The 20,321-nt window shown below is 35.2% G+C and overlaps 3 protein-coding genes across 8 annotated transcripts; all 3 read left to right on the top strand.

The window, feature by feature from the left end:
• Window positions 1-1,476: 1,476 nt before the first annotated feature.
• LOC124176346 (splicing factor, suppressor of white-apricot homolog) lies at window positions 1,477-9,553 on the top strand. 4 transcript variants are annotated; one of them, XM_046557520.1, is made up of 9 exons: window positions 1,477-1,728; window positions 1,917-2,094; window positions 3,645-3,814; window positions 3,903-4,108; window positions 4,833-5,055; window positions 5,229-5,308; window positions 6,352-6,516; window positions 6,946-8,210; window positions 8,387-9,553. In XM_046557520.1, exons 2-9 carry the CDS (start codon window positions 2,063-2,065, stop codon window positions 8,553-8,555), a joined length of 2,310 nt encoding a protein of 769 aa, XP_046413476.1. In that variant the 5' UTR covers window positions 1,477-1,728; window positions 1,917-2,062; the 3' UTR covers window positions 8,556-9,553. The 4 variants fall into 4 exon arrangements, with proteins under 4 accessions (XP_046413476.1, XP_046413475.1, XP_046413474.1 ...); XM_046557519.1 differs by having other exon boundaries at window positions 1,807-2,094; XM_046557521.1 differs by having other exon boundaries at window positions 1,478-1,728; window positions 1,807-2,028; window positions 8,387-9,552.
• A 14-nt stretch (window positions 9,554-9,567) lies between these two features.
• LOC124176350 (inositol oxygenase) lies at window positions 9,568-14,418 on the top strand. The gene is made up of 6 exons (XM_046557530.1): window positions 9,568-9,684; window positions 11,295-11,478; window positions 12,385-12,593; window positions 12,676-12,812; window positions 13,122-13,352; window positions 13,903-14,418. Exons 1-6 carry the CDS (start codon window positions 9,667-9,669, stop codon window positions 14,009-14,011), a joined length of 888 nt encoding a protein of 295 aa, XP_046413486.1. The 5' UTR covers window positions 9,568-9,666; the 3' UTR covers window positions 14,012-14,418.
• Window positions 14,419-14,551: 133 nt separating this feature from the next.
• LOC124176349 (ABC transporter F family member 4-like) lies at window positions 14,552-18,700 on the top strand. Of its 3 annotated transcripts, none has more exons than XM_046557527.1 (4): window positions 14,552-14,971; window positions 15,249-15,645; window positions 16,945-17,653; window positions 17,807-18,700. In XM_046557527.1, coding segments are annotated over exons 2-4 (1,029 nt in total). In that variant the 5' UTR covers window positions 14,552-14,971; window positions 15,249-15,326; the 3' UTR covers window positions 17,808-18,700. The 3 variants fall into 3 exon arrangements, with proteins under 3 accessions (XP_046413483.1, XP_046413485.1, XP_046413482.1); XM_046557529.1 differs by lacking the exon at window positions 14,552-14,971 and adding an exon at window positions 14,983-15,162 and having other exon boundaries at window positions 15,243-15,645; XM_046557526.1 differs by lacking the exon at window positions 14,552-14,971 and having other exon boundaries at window positions 14,983-15,645.
• The last annotated feature ends 1,621 nt before the right edge of the window (window positions 18,701-20,321 follow it).

Below are 20,321 nucleotides of genomic sequence, written 5' to 3'. Positions count from 1 at the left end.
AAATAATCTTGAAACGCGCCTTATAGCATAAAAAAATTTGTATTTTGAGTATTTGATTAAACGATACAAATAGGAATAAAGATAAATGATTGATAATAACCCAAGTGGATACATAAACGAAAAATAAAATATTAGATACCATATTATATTTGTAGAAATGAACGAGCACGTGGAAGAAATCGCGCTATAAATATGAGAAAAAAAACCATATTACAATTACATTACTATCTATTATTACACAAAGTAAATACACAATATAGTAATTTGCTAATTGTACCTTTTAATAATTATTATTGTAGACACATTGATGAAAAAAGTTTTTTTCTTGTTATTAATTATTAATTACCTTAGACTTAGCAGAAAAATGAAAAATGTGTTATGAAAAAAAACCTGAAACTTTTGTTTTGCATTACACATCCCACAATGCTTCATATGTTTAATGCAACATCAAAATTGTTGTATCGTACAGACTACAAACTAATGCTTACATCTATTTGATGCCTTGTTGAGCTCTCGATTACTCATTTCGAAATTATTATTAATCCCTGCACAAATTTTAAAAGCTATTTCCACAATCGAAATACATACACAAATTATTTTGAATTTTTTAGAATTAGAAACGTAACTTAAACTTTTAACCAGCGCATAGTAAAATCATATCCTATTTACATGATCATGATTGTATACATGGTATGGTGATGTTATGAAGTTTCAATTTGCCACGAAAAGTTACGCACATGCCTAGAGCATATTCGTCAATTAGGGCGTGTTGCGATATTAGCTCCCAGTGCTGTCAATCTTCTATCTCCTGCGCTGCCGAGTTCATGGGTAACTCTGCCCTGTCCTAGGGAGTTTTTAGCGGTGCCAGTTAATTTGCGGAAGGAAGCGCGCTGATCGTAAACCAGCCCCCTGACGCACGCTGCTAAAAATGGTTCGCAAAATGTCCCTCGATTCTGCCGGCAATCTCCACCACTAGTGGCGCTAGTAGTTGTCTGACAAGCTTGCGTGCGGTCAGCGAAGGCAGCGAGGTTGTCAGAAGTCTACTAGCGCCACGTAGAGGAACTAAAAAACGGGGACAAAACGCGTACAATTTTTTAGTATACGACCAGTGCTGATTGTTAGGGGGCTGTCGTAAACTATTTGTTGCTATAGAATTTGCCACTCGCGGCGCTGATGGCGAATTCGCCTGTAGCACATTGTGCAATGGTTTTATCGCGTTAGGGATGTATAAAAGCACACACGTAATCCCGGAAAATCTATTCCATAAGTTCACTTTCCGTAAATATGGCACACTTTAATGAGGAAATTTTCAAGTGACAAACGTCCGCTTATGATGGCAGTTTTTCTTTTACGTTTCTGTTAGATCCGACCAATAAAATCACTTATTGTCCACAAGAAGTCTGTCATTTAGTTCAACGGTGAACGTCTAGTGGCGCTGTCGTGCTTGTAACGTATATTTGACAAACCACAGCGGCGCCTTAAAAACACACGGACCTATGGGCCCTGTGGGTAATGTTACAGAAAATAAATGAAAATGTCGTCGAAAGGTCAGCGTTGGATGATTGATTCGGGAATTCTGCGGAAAAAAGATGGGGAAGAAGAGCCACAGGAGCTGTTGGTGTTCGGATATAGCTGCAAATTGTTTCGGGACGATAAGAAGGCGCAAATGATTGACCAAGGGAGGCATTTGATCCCATGGATGGCCGATAACTCGTTGAAAATAGACAGGTACGTTCCGTTAACCTAGAAACTTAATCGCTTAAGATATATGTTTATTTTTCTATAATTGCTACTTTTAACGCTTAGAGAAGTGATGTCAAAATCAAATACAAACACGGATATAACAACGGAATATGTTACAATCGAACTGGTCCCATCAGTTTATGTACGGATAAGCATTCTGGAAGCTGTTTAAGGTTTCCGCAGGTGTTGCGGCCACCAAAGTGCTTCGACACAGCGCGTAGTGCACTACGAGTGCAGTGCATTTCGGATACCACTCTTGTAGCTGATCCTTGGTACATCAGCAAGGTGAGACACACCGCAGAGAGACAAACGACGGCTGATGATCATTTTAAATTATGGTCACTCAGCACGGTATGTATCTTCGTATAAAATCACGAGTGATGGGAACAATTGTAATTCTGACACACCCAATTAATTCTTAAAAGCTGATCTACCTCGTATTTTTCCTTCTTGTTTCACCTTGTCTAATGATTTCAATACTTACAGCATTATTCAAACTGATATCAGCAATTTTATCTGCAGTAATACCTTGGATTATTAATTCTATCAAAAAAGTATCTGATATTTACTCTCGTTCATTTAAATAATATTGTTGGTAGAATATTTCAAGTCCAGTGAAAATTTTGCAATTTATCGTAATAACAAACCAATTTCTCATGATTTTTGAGTTGATCTCTACTTGGTTATATTTTAGAGCTCAGAAGCTATTTCAGTTAAATATCAGTGTTCAGCGAACCTTAAATTTATTTACTTGTTTCTTAGAAATTATTATCTTCATGGTAATTGACTCATGGATTCGTAGATTCAACTCAAATGATACTGGGGTACTAATGCTGTTGCAGAGGAAACAGCCGGCTATGGTAATATACCAATAATTGGCAGATAACAAGAAAATTTGAATTTCCGAGAGAACTGTTATAATTTGTACATAAGATTCGAATAAATATGCTGTCATTTTTTTTCCGTTATATTCATCATGGTAATGGTAAAATTGATGTAGACTTTTCAGAGCATCAGATTTCATCTCTTAACCTTGATTTAATATGTCCATGTTCAGCAAGTCTTTCAGAAGTAATTTGCAATTTGCTAATATTTTAATTATTATACTCTTAAGAAGGGCCAGGGTTTTTGGATACAAAGTGTGTCATTAATATACGTTTTCTTTTAAAACCAAAACTGAATTACAATTGGCCATTTGAAACAGTCTGATTCCGATACTTTTTTGTCCAACTGAACTAATACTTGGATCAAGTAAATGTCCCACTTTAATTGTAATAGTTTACCTAAGGCTTTCTTCAAATTACAAAGGCCTATTTCCGTAATATTCCCTCTTCCTTCCTTCTGATTAATACTCGTACTTATTGATAAATGAACCACATTCAACTTTTCACTGGACTCATTGCTATAAAACGAATATGTGCTTATCAAAAAAAGAACAGAAACTCATGACCTAATACATAAAGAAGATTTGAGGTAAGTTGCTGACAGAAGTTCTGGTAATACTGAGTTAAGAGTTATTCTTACCAATCTGACCAAATTATTTTTTCTCAAACAATCTCTAGTTTAGTTTTTACTTTGGATATTTAATCAAATAATCTTATTTGAGTAAAGCATTAGAATGCCCCGTATTATTTTCAGCATTTATCAGAAATTTGATTAAGAAAAGTTTTACTGGAAAACACAAACATTTCTCATATTGAATTGGTTCCATCACTTGGGAAATAATCTATAAATGAACGCTTGTTATTTTTCACAGGATTACCCTGAGGTGGATCTAATTAATAATTACCAATGCAATTCTATTTTCAGTTATTAAAGCTGTGAGCCGCTCCTGAATGACTTGTGCCTGACAATTATTGTCTTACCCTAATTTTTCTAACTTTCCTGTTATGTGTCGATAGATACGATGGACGTGGAGCATTGGGTGACCTGCGAGTACACGAACCACCGCCAGGTGGATTTGATCTACGGCAAGTCCTCACCGAGGATGAAAGGAAAGTGGAACAGATTTGTGACGAGGAACGCTACCGGTCTCTTTATAACAGCGATGCAGAGGAGACAATGTATCACGGTACAAAGCTCAATATTATCGATAACTTTTTATTCGTTTCATGCAAACTGGTAAATACATTCAATTTCGTATAATTTACATTTTATAGAAGAAGAAATAAAGAGGTTGCATCAAGCCCTGGACTCAGAAAATCCTTATGCTCAAGTAGCTTACAATTATAACGAAGATGAAATTAATCAAGTGGCAGGCGGTGGCGACACAAATAGCCCAAAGCCATCAGACGGATCTCAGGAAGACGAAGATCAAGCATTTATCCCTCCACCCGAGCTTCAAATTCCCGAGGATATGGTTGTGGTAAATATTATAATTTTACTTTTCAAACTGTCGCTCTAGTACTATTTAGTTGTCTAGATACTTTTATCTAGATTTAAGATACTCATCGTAGATAAATTCACCTCATGTTTTGTCTTGTAGAGATAATGTGCGTCAAGTTTATCTTTAATTTTCATCTAGATACTTCTGCTGATCATCTCCATATTTTTTTGTGGTTTAAAAATAAGATAATCGGTTTACTGAAATATAGAAGACACTATTCGGAGTCAAGATTCTGATGTGATTTTGTAAGATGACTAGTTGAATGGAAACCTTTTTCTGCAAGAAACATTTCGAAATTCACTACAATAAATAAACGGATTGAGACAAACAAATATTTTTTTGGAGGCGGTGAGAAAAGTATTTTATTACTTAAGATCCGACCGAATCTTTCGGTGTGTCAACACAAAATTATTCACAGTCACAACATATTCGCTACCTGTTGAGAAATATTTTATTTAATGGAGAAGTATATTTTCTCTGTATAAATGAAATCCCATTTTTATTGATATCTTTTTAACTATCCAAAAGAAAATTCGAATAGTCTTATCGTTTATAAGGATAATTGCGTTCAAAACTCTCTTTCATCATATCAAGATGAATTTGTATATGAATTATCGTATTTTGATCTAGACAGTAATACTCATTATCTGGTACAACACTGCTCAGTGGGTAAAGTTTGTGGAATACGTACATACTTTTACAGCCGGAAACACAAAAGTTAAATGCCATCATTACGAAAACTGCCCTCTTCATTAGTCAACAAGGGGGTCAAATGGAAGTACTGATTAAAGCAAAACAGGCCAACAACTCTCAATTCTCTTTCCTATCCATCGATGGACCTCTGCATCCCTATTATAGACATGTCCTTGCTGCAATCAAGGATGGTAAATACAACCCTGAAAAACAGCCTGAGAAGGAACAATCTGGTAAGTAATACTATCAAGCTGTGCATGAATATCTGGGACTGTTAACAACTTATCTTATTATGACACATTTGAATACAATTGGCCAAATTTAATTTCCTTAAAATTGTCCAAGCTCGAACAGTAAAAACTTGTATTCATTAATTGATTGAAATATGACATGTTTGATTTGGCAGAAACCGAGGACGAATCTGACGGGGATGACGAATCATATCTTCATCCAAGTCTCGCGCCATCTTTTAGTAAAGTGGAATCGGTAAGTTTGGAGAAAATAGATGAAATTTTAAATCGCTAGTGCTATTTTAATTAAACAATGTGTGCAAAACGATCTGGTCTCTAATCGGTGAGTGTGGAGCCAGTGAGCTTTGCAACATTCGATTCTTATTGCGATTTGACAGGTTTGTGCTGAAGCAATATTTACCATTTACACATCTTCGATTCACAATACCCTGATTTTTGCAGGCCCAAAAAAGAAACTGTTATTTCCTTCTTCTTTACTACGAAATATATGTACATATGAATTTGCATTTGCACGAGTCAACAAATTGCACATATAGCAATAGGAGGAAGACCAAAATATTTGAAACGTTTTGCAAATCTAACTTACATGTAAAATGTTTCTGTTTCCAGGGCTGGTTCTGGTATGCATTGGATCGTCCGTTGTGCCCCTTTATTTATAAATGATCTACTCTACACTGAGCAGTGTGATTTTTGCATATAAAGATTTTTGACTTATTGACGAATATTTTATTTGCAAAATAGTTATGGTATTCAAATGTACGACATTTAGTTGCCATTTCATAAGCCCATTTCGGTTCTCAAGCAATGCTTAGATATTTCACTAGTCTATTTAATGGAATTCCGTCTCGGGGCTTTTGCGGCAAATAGCAAAAATCTGCCAATAATGTTTCCAATATGAATGTCTATGTGAAAAACAAAGATAAGCACTTTTCACACCCTTGAATGCTTAGATCGCGCTGTAAATATTTGTAAATTCCTGGAACAGTTTTACTGCTGTTGAATTCACTCTGCCCATTCACACATTTTGCTCTGAGCAAAATAAAATAAATTCCCTGTACCATTGGTACAAACATATTTTATTTTTTTTTTTTTCAGCACAATGTCAAAACATATTTTAACATTCTGTCTATAATGTATCGCCTAATTTGAATGTTATGACCTTGTACTTAGATTTGAAATAAACATTCATTAAATTTGTCTAGACAGTGGATAGAGAAGTATAAATATGTAAGGGTTAGTTCAGAACAACCTACTTATCCCAAATGAATTGATTCACAGGCACCCAGTATTCCGAGTATTCAGTATAAGCCGTCAGCCGATTGTGCCTACTCCATGCTGGTGAACAAGATCACAGGAAAACCACCTCCGCCACGGATACCCCACCAAGTTGAGATTCATGTTCAGCCTTCACCTCCAGCTAGTTACTACCCCGTGCCTCCTCAGGTAATAAATAAACGCTGTTGTGGTTACTCGGGGGAAGTTTTATATGAGTATGATATGAATCGAAATTTTAGGACACTGAAATTAATAACGGTCGGGTAAAGTAAAATGCAGAAAGAATTCACCGTGTTACTGTTTTAGAGTGACGCCATAAATGATCATATATAAATATCATATTGCTCGAGTAAAGGTACTAACAGCCAAAAGTGAATCGGATAGTTCAAGTCAATATGCCCAAAGAAAGAACAAGATCATCGAAGGGTAGAATTTTGAACATACACTCTTGTCATCTTTTATAGTCCTAAAAGACTGCCAATTGTTCTTATCGATAAGCTCGTAAAATATACCTGTGTGTACAATCTGAGTTTAATATCGCTATGGTAACCTGAAAAAAGTATCGTTGATTAACCTTCTTGCTTCGATCACTTGCAGAACTACCCAGCACCATATCCGCCAGCACCTCAGCAATATGTGCACGGTCCAGTGATTTATGGATCGAACGGACAAGTCGAGCCACCACTGGAAAATATATCTCAATCAAGCGCATGTTCTCCACCTCAACAAGCGAAGGACGTTCAGGTATCTCTGGTGCCCTATGGACAAACACCACCAAAGCCTTTGGGTAGGCCTTCCTTCATTGTCCCACCTGCCGATGTTCAAATAATCATCGATAAGATGGCCAGCTACGTGGCCAAGAATGGTAGAGACTTTGAGGCAATCGTGAAAGGCAAAGGGGATCCAAGGTTCAATTTTCTTGAATTATCGCACCAGTATCATGGCTACTATGCTCACAAATTAACGATCTACGAAGGTGCTGTAGATACTAAAGCATTAACGGAAGAGCAACTTCTTCAGGAACAAGAACCCCAAGAGGAGAAACAAAAGAAGTTGGAAGAATTGCAAAAAAAACAACAGCGAATGGAGGAGGTGCAGAAGAGGGTAAAAATGATACAGGCCAAGAAGAAGGGAGATGTTAAACACGAACAGGGTGGCAAACAGGTAACGACTGTGTCATTTTCTATAAAGAAGCCAAAGGAAGGAGAATCGACTGTAATTGAAAAACGTAGTGCGCTGCCGCTGGAAGAGAGCGATGAGGACGTGGAAGAAAGTAAACGTGAAACAAATTCCAAGCCTAACTCGCCGCCTGATAGCAGCGACGAGAGTCGAGTGTCGAAAATTGATAAAGAGATATCAAAGTCTGAAAAGAAGAGTAAAATTGACTACAAAGAGTTCGTTGACCTGACTGAGGACATTTTTGAAGACTGTCAAAAAGAAGTTAGAAATAAGCAAGCTGAGGAGAGAATAAAAGACAAACTTGCCGCTGCTGCGCGGGATAAGCTGGCCGCAAATTCTCGCGAAAGACAGCTTCAATTAGAAAGGAAAAAGAAGGCTGCAATGTTCCTCAGCCAAATACAAGTGCCTGCTTTGTCCAAAATCGGAGCCGCCATTCCTAATATTGCCTTTCGAAAAACTGATGATTCAGACGAGGTTCATTCAATCCCCTCACCGACACCAGCTGCCAGCGAAGATGCGGACGCACGAATAAATGGCAATTCCTTAATGAATAGGCTCAAAGGTTCCGACTTGGGCAGCAAACGCCCAAGGCCATCTTCTAGAAGTCGCAGTAGAAGTCGCAGCCATTCGGACAGAAGTAAACAGCACAAGAAGCACAAGAAAAAAAAGACCTCGCACAAAAGGTATCTAAAAATCCCAATTCGAGCTGTCGTTTGTGTTTCCAGGTATTGTTCATTCTAAAACAATGTACAACGTTTATTTCTACCTCGACTCAACTTATAATCATGTAGTTGATAGCAGATTATCAAATAATGAACATTATACCGTTTAATTTAATAATTATTACATTTAATTCCAGCTACGATAGCCCTTCGAGTTCCCGCTTCCACAAATCCAAGAAAACCAAAAAATCATCGTCATCAAGACACCGGTCTCGTTCAAAAACACCATTACGCCGACAAAGTCATTGTTCTAAACATTCGCGGAAGGACAGTAATTCCAGTGAATCAGATTCTGGCGCATCTTGAAACGATATCTTTTTCAAAACTAGATAAGTATGCATGTAAAATTGTAAATAATGCTATAACACTTGATAAGTGTAAAATATTTACAAAAAAATTAAAGAAACAGAAAGAAAAAACTGGATGTATTAACAGCCAAATTTATTTTTACATTTCTATGAATCGAATGTCATTTCAAGCTTTACCTTCAAACAAACTTTATATCGTGACACCAAATATTAATGAACATTTGCATAGTCTTTGTCTGATACAAATACTGAATACACAAATTGTCAGCATACATAAAATTTACTCATCGACATTTTGAATCATCATACAAAATAATGAAAGGGTCTAGAGGTCTTTGAAAAGATAACTTATGACCTGGCAACTTCCATTAGTTGTCTTCGGATGTAAATCTAAATTCATGAAAAATATCAACCAATTGCAAAACTTTGAAGCCTGATAAAGCAACAGATTGATAATTATGTAATTCATAGAGATAAACAGTGAGTGAAATTACTGACTATTGGCGAATTTTCATTGAATACAGATAAAGATTATTAACGAATGTTTATACACGAAAAAATTATTGAATGTCAAAAGATATTACCAATTCAAAATCTTATTCGCGTTTGAATACGCGTATATTTTCGAAAAATGGATGATTTTCTTTGACTTGCAATCACTAGTTCCTTTTTTGATAAATAACCATCTACTTGTAATCGAATAATGTTACACCCAAAGAGATAGCCGAGAGGTTTCAAATGATGATTTCATAATTATTAATGACAATAATGTACTTCTGTATTGAATTTGACTACTGCAAAATAAGATTAGCAAAATTTAAGTGATGAAAACAAATTGCGAAACTTATCAATCCCCCAAAAAGAATCATGCAACCTTGTGATTGATGGAAAAATTTGCCAAACCTCGTTGTCTTACGAAATTATACAATTCAGCAATCAGTTGACAGTATGACCTGTGATATGCCATTTCTGACGTTAGTATAATAATAATTATTGCAACAATCTGGAGGGTCAAGGGTGATGCTGCTGAGATTTATAAATTCGCTCAACGATAAAGCCAACGAGTCAGTGTAAGAAGCACTACTGTTGACCTTAAAGGAATTGCCGAGATGTCTGCCAAAGTTATTGTACGTACAAATAAAATTTTTATAAATCTGTAGGCATAGGTGTTGGAAATCAATGTAATTATTACGCAGTGTCAATCAATGTATTATTTCGACAATCTGTCAAAGATTTAACGCCAAAATATTAACGGGATAACAAACAATTATATTCTTTCTTAGGCTTGTACAACTGCGAAACTTACCTCTGGGAAACAAACTTTTTCTACATTGGCATTTAATTATTGAAAAAAGTTACTGCTTTATACCGGAAAACACATCTGCACATGATGAAGTTAGAATATATGGTGATCTAAAAAATTGTACATCAACAATGCTTCAGATTGTTATATTGATTTTTGTAGTAGCTAATCTGTCGTTAACACTTGTATGTTCTATAAATGCAGCATTGGCCTATGACAAAAATAATTATATGAGTCTACTTTTCTTTCAAGAATATGTGGCCAACAAAATTTGCCACACTTGAATAACAACGTGACTGGGGGTTCTGACAGTTTCATTTTCTTTACGTAGCATCCATATGAAAGCCAACAAAAGTTAAACATGAAATTTTTAATCCGATTCCCAATGTGCTGTAATCAATCCCGTTAGAATGTTATTGCACCATACAGAACCCCTTATTCTCCCTCGAGTTGCTGTACTCGTGAAACCTTTACAAACTGCTTGAACGGATAAAGAAAATGAAACTATCTACTGCCCTAATAGCAATAATACTCTAGTGTAGCAAAAAAAGTTGAGCACATATTTTTAAAAAAAAAAGTAGATAATTATATTAATTTTTGTTATGGGCCAATGGTACATTTGTGGAATATATGAATTCAAAAAATGGATTAGATCCTATAAAAACAATAGTTGCCGATTCTCTATTAGATCGAACACAAATAATCCATAAAACTTTCCACGTTTGTTTCCTTATCACAAAGTTCAAATATAAAACGCATTAACTGTTATCTGTGTTGTATTTGAAAAGATTTAGAGACTAGACAGCATCATTGTCAATATGCTGGACTGCACGCATACGTGTTAAATGCGTGAACAAATAGAGGAAGTTGGCGATAAATTAAATTTCTTCTGTGTTAACTCACAGTCTCTTCGCACATGGCCTATCTGGAGTATTTTTAACTCCAGTATTATAACGTATTAGAATCACAGCAGTAAGGAGGGGTTAAAGCTATAAAGCTAGAGCCCTCTAGATAAAGCCGTGTTCCAGTAGCAGTTATAAGACAAGTTGGATCTTTCAATTTTTAAATTTTAGACTAATTCAATACATTTGAAGCACTACGGATTGTATGCACGTGTTCCTTCTAATTCTCCGTAAAATAAATCAAGTTCGCTATCTTGAATCAGAATTCTCCAAATATTCATCCGCTTTTATTCTACGGAAGACAAACGCTGTACATTCATGTTTACTATCATGACGTACCGTGCAGCCCAGCAGCCCAGTAAGAAATCAACAATTTAAATAGCACGATTTGAAACGATTAATGAAGATAACTCATAACTCCATTTATCTTTTGAAAATTAAATTGCACTTCAACGTTATGTGAATTTTTACAAGCGTCTAACCAGCAGCAGCCTTTGGCATTAGATTTTTTTCATAATTTTTGAAATTCTAGTCGCCTGGGCCGACGGCTACAATTCTCGACCCATCGGAACACCTGCGACCGGAACCAGTGCACGCGGAAAAATCAGCCAGTCAATTCAGAGATTATTCGGTAGACCCAGAAGATCCGCTCAAGGAACGAGTCCGAAAAACCTACCATGATATGCATACTAATCAAACAGTGGAGTTTGTACGCTGTTAGTATTAAGATTTATGATTTTATCTCTGCGCATCTACACTGACTGAAGTAATTTTCACATTGCACAATCGTATTTCATTTGACATTGTATAACTTTACAAAACTCTTGATCTTACACAGATATAATTGTATTATACATTGAGGTGTGCTTGCATCACTCATATCAGTAATTAAATTTTCTCACATTGTTGACAAACAAGTCGAAATATGTCCATAACTGTTTTACTTTTGTAGTCACAGGATCTCAGGTGTGAAAATGCATTGATGCATTGAACATAAATGTTTAGTATCAAGACCATTGTTGTTATTTCAACCTAAATTTAAGATCTGGATTTATAACTTATAAAATGACCAAGTATTGAAACTACTCGTTATTTTTAACTCCCAATAAATGAATACAAAGTATAAATACTTGTATGGTCTAAGAGGTGAAGTTTAAGAATTCAAGTGAAATTTACAATCATATAATAATAATAATAATAATAATAATATAATTACGATGAAGAACTGCTCATTGTAAATTAGTATGTGCTTCAAGTAACGATTGACCGAGCCCGATGGAAAATTCGAGGTGCCACTAATTCTGAATTGTGATAATAACTTTTGGTCAACTCAAGGAAAGCCGGTTATAGATGTGTTTGATTATTATTTAATCTTCAATTCATTTGTTTATTATTGAAACCATCTACAGTAGAACCGTATAGATCGAAACTTCAGGTCCATGGATTGTTCTAGATGCAGAGAATGAAGTTCTGAAGATTAGGCTGCAATAACTTAACGAAAACTACAGAAGTGTGATACATTGATATCATTGAAAATTTCTTCCCTGCAAATTGTACCATAACTTTAACATGGCTGCTGTATAAATTGCTACCACGATTAACACAGTATTGTGCTCTTCTAGCTCGTATGGCAGACTGGCTACGTTTTAACAAGCTCAAAATGACTGTGAAAGATGCACTGATCAAGCTAAACGACCTTGTCGACGAAAGTGATCCGGATTCCAATTTGCCCAATATTGTGCATGCATTCCAAACTGCAGAACGTGTCCGGGCGGATCATCCAGATCTCGATTGGTTCCATCTCACAGGGCTAATACATGATCTTGGCAAGGTATGTGTATAACACCTTAGGAAACTTTCAGGTTTAGATGGGAGAAAATTTCATATGACCGTTGGTTAACGTTGAATTTTAGGTAATGGCCTTCTACGGTGAACCACAATGGGCTGTAGTTGGGGATACGTTTCCTGTTGGCTGTGCCTGGGGAGACCATATCGTTTACAGAGATACCAGCTTTGAAGATAATCCTGATGGCAAGGACAGCCGCTACAAGTAATTAACGTCTTTCATGATGAATATTCATGATATACATATATGTTTTGATGCCTGTTCAGTAATGTCTTGTATCAACCATCACAAATTCGTAAACGATTTCTTAACCTATACAAAAACCATTTTTTTTTTATAAAGCTCACGCATTATCTTCAGTTCGATACCTTTGCTAACTAGAATGGTGAACCGAACAGCCAAAGATTTAATAGTTAGTGAAAAATACATATTTTTTGAACAATTAGCAAGTGGTAAATCATTGGCTGTGTTACATGATAGATTTGCTTAAATTTTGAAAAAAATTCTTTTCAGCACTAAGTATGGAATGTACAAGCCAAAGTGCGGACTGGACAATTTGATGATGTCATGGGGTCATGACGAATTCCTCTATCGCGTACTCAAACATAATAAGTCAAAATTGCCAGAGGAGGCTTTAGTTATGATTCGTTATCATTCGTTTTACCCTTGGCATGGAAGTGGAGACTATTCTCACTTTTGTACTGAGAAGGATAACGAAAACCTGAAATGGGTACTTGAATTCAAGTAAGTAACTCACTTGCAATTTTAAAAAAATATATTTATTCATGCATGTGATCATAACAACAGTTACTTCTAAACATAGGCTAGATCTTCAAGTATTGATGGGGCGCTTAAGGGTGTGCCCTGGTTGATTTCCACGTTGACGTATATATCTCCAAGCATCGAAACTCATGTATCTCAAACGTACAACGAGCATAACAGCCCCATTCTATACATAATTCTAAACAAAAACACTAAAATATATTTTCAATTGAGGTAGAAATAAAGAAATGGTACCGATTCTACGTAATCGCAATAATAAATTCGTCGAATTCATGCTATTTCTTCATTTCTGCATAAAATGAAAGTGTATTAGAGTGTTTTTGTTTAAAATTGCGTATAGAATACGGATGTCCCTTTAAGCGTAAGCCCTTTTTCGCGTTTGAGATACATAGGCTTCAATATTTGGAGATATATATACGTCAATGCCGAAATCAATTAGGGGAACTCCCTTAAAGAGGTTTCAGAGTCAAAGAATAAATTACTCAGCTAGCAATATTGCTTCTGTTCTCAGCAAGTACGATCTTTACTCAAAGAGTGACACCGTTCCCGATATTGAAAAATTGTGGCCATACTATGAGGGGCTCATAGAAAAATACATCCCTGGTGAAATAGAGTGGTAGAATTTTGCCCGCTGTCGAACAACGCCAGAAAACATTACTCGAAGTGGACGAGATTGTTCAATCCTGAGACATAATGAAAAGTATAAATAAATAAGAATTAACAAAAAGGCTGAATTGCTGATCCAGAATATAAAAAACAGTAGCAACAAGAATTCCGTCAATCGAAATATTGGAATAATCCAGCTCCACTCTAAAATGGTCTATAAGCTGTGTTCCAAAATTTAGCGGACGACCCGTCTATTGTACCCAGATCTTTTTCTGACTGAAATGAAGTTATGGTTCGGTGTTATTAGTACAGGCCCATCTTGAATGCAAAGTTGTGCTGTACACCATGTTTGCGTGACATTACAAATTGTTTCTGTAAATGAATAAATATGTTGGAAGTAAAATAAATTTGTTTGACATTCTTTTACGTGCAGTTATTTGAATTAGTTGCGTTTAAAATCGTGGTTTACAAATCATTTCTGGTGAGTACATCTTTTGTACTGTTAACTTTATGTCTAGAGTTGTGTTCCGAAATACTAGAGGGTTTCAGTGTTGGTAGCGGTTTTTCGGAACGTGCCCATTATTCTTTGCTATCAAAAATATTTATTAAATAAATTACATTATGTTTAGTTAGTAAAAAGAGATAAGTTAGCACAGTGTTAAATACGTGAGTTTAATGATGCATGAAAATGTGAAGCACAGTTTATGAAATATAAGTCAAATTTCATATGAAAATCGTCATAAACGGTAATCAATTTGATCTGTTTTTAATCAGGCCACTGCAGTGCCATTAGGGCTACTTTCCGAAACAAGCTGGCAGCGCTAAGAACTCCCTAGGACAGAGGCAGAGCTAGCCGCAAACTCGGCGGCGTAAGAGAGATAAAAAATTGCTGACAGCACTATAAGCGAATTCCAGGCATTCACGTGGCTTGACGTCGCGGATTTCAATTCGAGGATTCGATAGGATTCTGTAATGTAAGTATATATATGTATGTACATGCATGCATATATACATCAACCCTGATTGGTCGAAACGACAAACGAAGCTCGTAGAATAGAAAAAAAAACGTTGGGATTTCTTTCGTCTCATTTCAAATTGATTGTCGGGCGCGTGCTGAAGTAATTTGCGTCGTGTGATCCATACACAAACGTACTTATAGTGAAGGTAGAACAGTTTTATCATAAAAATCTTGGACCACAACGACAGATCATTAATTATATCAAAAGCGGTGATTAACTTTCCGGATAATAGCGACGTCGACAGCCTTGTCTTTATCCTTCAATTCTCGACTCGCGGCGCATAGCCCGCCAAAAACACCGGCAAACAAACATGGCTCCACGGAAAAACGCAAAACGTGTCGAAGATGAACCCTTGGAAACGGCAGCTCGGGGCGGCGACGTTAGTCCAACAAAGAAAAAGAAAACAGCCGTACAAAAATCGGTAATTACAGACGAGCCGAGAGAAGTGAGGCTTCCGAGGGCTGCCAAAAATAAAAAACCAGAGTCGGTTGAGGAAGTGCCAGCGCCCGTTAAGAAGCCGGTCAAACCGAAGGCTGCCAAAAAGGCAAATGACGTCGAAGAAGACTTGAACGAGAATCGAGTCAAGGCAATGACGAAAAAAACGCAAAACGACATGGAAGAACCTAATGGTAAAAAAAATTATAAATTACGCAATTGTCAATACCCGTATTTCCGGTCATATTTTTTTTGTTCCCAAACTTTGTCGCGTTTAACACAGCCGTCACCACAAAGAATACCTCTATTAAAATATGGAAGATGCTGCTATCACGTGACTCGTTAATATTATACAAATTTCTTTGACACGCAATATCATTTGCTCAAATGTAAATTTTCATACTGTTCAATAGAATTACACCATAACGTGGAGGCGATGTGTAACGTATTATTTACATATTGTTGCAAGCGGCTTTTCCCTGGGCAGTCCAGGATCGAACATTCATTATAAATTTCTAGCAAGATGTGTTTTTGTTTATTATATAAAGTCGTTAACCTAATATACTGTGGGCAATATGATAGCAACATGCCAACCCTGCGATAAACGAACACATTTTTTTTCAGCTTGCTAACATTCTTTTCACAATGCTACCTCACTCGTATAAAATCGTTATTTTGACAAATCCACAGCAAATGTAGGTACACCTTGCTGTTTAACCGGTCTAATAACAGATTGAGCATGATATAGTCAGTTTTTACCAACTGAGCAAAATTTCACTCATTTTCACTACTACCTAAGTCTATGCATGACCGATGTCCAAATGCAGCAGTCAGCACAATTCTACATTTAGTGCCATATAAAAATATCCAAAGACTCTTGTTTCAGGCGGCAATAACACCACAAAATGTGTTCCCGCAATAAGTGATAATTTAATTGTAGGTATATACTTCTTACCATTTTTGATGTGTAAAACACAACTTATTTTTCGAAATTCATATTCAATATTGCATCTAAAATTGCTCTGACGGTGGTATTTTTATGTCTGTAATCCATAGGTTTTGGTAATGGTCAAAATAAGTGACGTTTAACGTGGCTGGTAAAGCTGACTACGGCATCTTCTGAATGTTTTGAGAAAAATATCGAATCAAATGATACTTTCTACCTGTTTCCTCGTGTTTCCAAGATGACTAAATATTTTGTCAATATGGAAAAATAAGTTCTCTTTAAATGAATGATCCTGTAATCTGGCATAAGAGTTTCATTTATAATGTTATACTCAATGTGCCTTGAATACACACTTTTCATTATCAATTAAAGTAAAATACTGTCAGCTTATAAAATTTCACTCGCACTAATCATCACATATATTAGACTTTATTCCATTGAATTTACTAGAGAGAGTAGTAATTAATTTTTTTAATAAAAAAGACATTTACCTGAATGTACAAATCAAGTACGAAGTAATTATTTATGTTAAAATTTTCTTTGTCAGTAAAACCTCATCCCAAAGGAAGATCTAAGAAAAATGTCAAGGATCAACAACCAGCTAAAGCAGAATCTGCTGATAATGATAAGAAAGTGGCATCTAAAAATAAGGGCGGTGCAAAAAAAACTGAGGCAATGAAATCAAAGGAAGTCAAGGCTAAAGGGCGCACAGCTGAGAAATTTGCAGAAAAAGAGGAGGCAGTTATTGAGAGCGAACCAAAAGTTGTCAAAGCTCGAGGAAAAAATGCAGTAAAAGTTGATCAGTCAAAAGAAGAAGAAGAAGAAGAAGAAGACGAAGAAGAAGTGGTACAAACACGTAGAGGACAGAAAAAGGTGGCGGATGTCGCTATAAGTGCGAAGGCAGCAAGCAGAGGCAGCCGTGCAAAAAAGGCTGCAGCTAGTAAGGTAACAGAAGAACCGGAAGAAGCAGAGATTGAGGAAGCAGATAAAGCCGAAAATTTAGCTAATGCTCAGGGAGAAATTTTTGAATCTCAATCAGACTCTGAAGAAAATGAAGTTACAGACGCGTTGCAAGAAAATGGAAATACCGAAAATGGTGAACATGAATCAGAGGAACCAAAGGCAACTAAAAAGGGAAAAGGAAGACAGCCTGTAAAGAAGGGGAAAGTTGTGTTCAAGACTAAATCCTTTGACACCGAATCCACTGATGATGATGCTATTAATTCACCAGTTGTGGATCAGGCTGAGGGTCATTGGTATGTACTTATCAGATGTAGAACAATACCAATGGATTTTTTTTGCTATTTTTATAAGAAAAGTGAAATTTATTTATGATAGTATGATTATACAATATAGTAGACCCTAGAAACAATCAATTTCACATCTAACAAAAATTGATTACATTTCAGATGTGTATCAAGTTGGGATCCAAAAAGCGAGTTTTTTCACTGATAAAACAACGAATTACCTGCTAACCCAATTATTAAATTTAAATATTAAATATTAGTTACCCTTATACATTATCTTAATCTTTAAGGCTAGGCAAGGTTCTTTATTACTCGCGAAGTCACTTGTCCACATTTTTTTCGTTTACTGTGTCTTTTAAAAATAATTCGATTTTTAGATACTATTCAATAATTCCAATGAAGGAAATGTACAGCTGAGCTGTAACAAATTGAAGAAAAAAAATAAAATAACGACATTCCGTGTATAAAATTATTTGTAACTGCAACATTGGATGAAAAGATGAATACGTGACTCAAAATTACGTTGTTGTTTCTAATATCTGTACAAGTAATTACGATTATTTTTATTATCAAGTTACTCGACAATGTTTCGGGTAAACTGATTGTCTGTGCTTTTGTATATAAATAACTAAGTCAATGATATGTCATAGTATAACCTCTTACTTTTACTTTCACTTCTCAAAAACTACTGTTTTTGACTTTAACTGTATATCCTAAAATTAAAATGAGTAGGTATCAAAATGGCATTGAATGCTGTATAGAGTAGCCGTACATCTGTCTGTGTGTTAAAACTAGCTAATCCTGTCAATTAATAATTGTAAGCTTGGATACTATAATAACAACATTAGCTATTGTTGTCAATTAACTACGCTGCCTTAAAGGTTTATCAAACCAAATCTGTTATTGTTTGCGGTGTAAATTAGTCTAGAACAACGGATATGACTTGTCAACTTATAGTGATACCTAGTAAGACATATGTATAACAGGGAAACCATGTGTCAATACGTTACGTCACTGATTGCATTTATTTTTTTAAATAAATTGTTATAAAATTAAGCCTACCCGTTTTAACAGCCATTAAACATTCATGCAAGTCATGCAATTCCTCTGAGGACTCATTAATCACATTCGATACCGTAATTTCAATCAAAATTTCTCTGCTTTGAATGAATTGATAGGTATTCAGATTTATCGACCATCTGATCAAACATTTGGGTGATCGAATCTTGGTCCCAAATGACTACATCTCCGAGGGCCAGTGCTAAGATGCTCTATATTTATTATTTATTACACCGGCAACACGAATTTTGTCTGGGTTATTGATTTCAAGTTTTGATTTCTTCCACGTTACTGATAATTTAAAAAAATAGTTTTATCGGATAAAGTTTGCTCATGTAAGAACCAGAACGAAATTTCGGACTTTAAGAAAAATTACCTATTTTCTCAAACACATTGCAAATGATAATTAACTTCAGGTTGTATTTAAATAACTTTTATTAAAAATGGTAATAATAAACTACAAATGTAAAAGAATTGATAAACAAAGTTCAAAAATGAATATTTTTCGTACTTCTATGTTCGTATAAACTTTCTCATATCAAACTTCGAGACTTTTTATCAACGTAAAAACGACAAAAACAAACTTTACAATAAATAAATGAAGAATTTGCTATTCGATGTATAGGATCAAAATTTATCTATTTAATTATAAACTCAAAAAATTTTTTTTATATTGACATGTGTTATGTTTTATACTACATTTGATTGTCAATTAATTTGATTGATGAAGTCCAAGGGAATAAACTGGGTAACAATACCTTTTGCGAATATGTTATCGTTATTTTATGTAGGTACTATTAGAATACTAAGATCTTGAAAGTATCAGACCTCAATCTCTTCAACTGGTTTTTAAGAAAGAACAATAAAATAAACAAATATACATAAATACATTTTTTTTTCTTAAAATATATAAAGAAAATCATTTTTCTGACCGGAGTAACGACCGATTTGTTTGAAAATTTAATGTGTTAATGAGGGAGTCAAGAGTATTCACAGCCGCAATGGACAGGCTTTCAGCTTAATAAACTCATGCTGGAAAAAATTATATCATCTTAAATTTTAGATTTTCAGTTTGATACTTTTCAAACACAATTATGGAACTATCATTCTCGCATTCCTTACAGATTCTTAAATAACTCGTATTTTTAAAAGTTTTCGTAATGTATGTCGTGATTGAATAGAAATAAAAACCTTTTTTTTTTTTTACAAAAAAAAAACTGAACTATTCAACAACTCTAAGCTGTATTATTTCAAATTGTACCGTTATTTTAATATGAATAACATAATGAAAGAATTCACTTACATTAGAAGTTATAAAAAAAAAAATGATTATGCTTAAAGCTTGATTGATTAATCAGTTTTTCTGTTCTATAGATTTATGATATAGTTTGATGTACGCGGGCAGACCTTTATAGCGTTCAACTGGTTGCACTGAATATGCACCGAGTGCATTTTCCCTAGGATTCCACCTTTGCTATTGGTTGACAACTGAGGAAACCGCACTCACTGCTGTCAGTTGAAAACGCTGTTCGGGAGTTACCTCTACCATAACTAGGAGTTCTGTCTAATATTTCTACCTAATCAAAAAGACAGAAAGGGATCTGGCATATCTATTAGT

This window comes from Neodiprion fabricii, chromosome 2 (genome assembly GCF_021155785.1).
Source record: "Neodiprion fabricii isolate iyNeoFabr1 chromosome 2, iyNeoFabr1.1, whole genome shotgun sequence".
NCBI lineage: Eukaryota > Metazoa > Arthropoda > Insecta > Hymenoptera > Diprionidae > Neodiprion > Neodiprion fabricii.
Note: the sequence above shows the minus strand (reverse complement) of the source record. Positions and strands in the feature narration are given on the sequence as shown.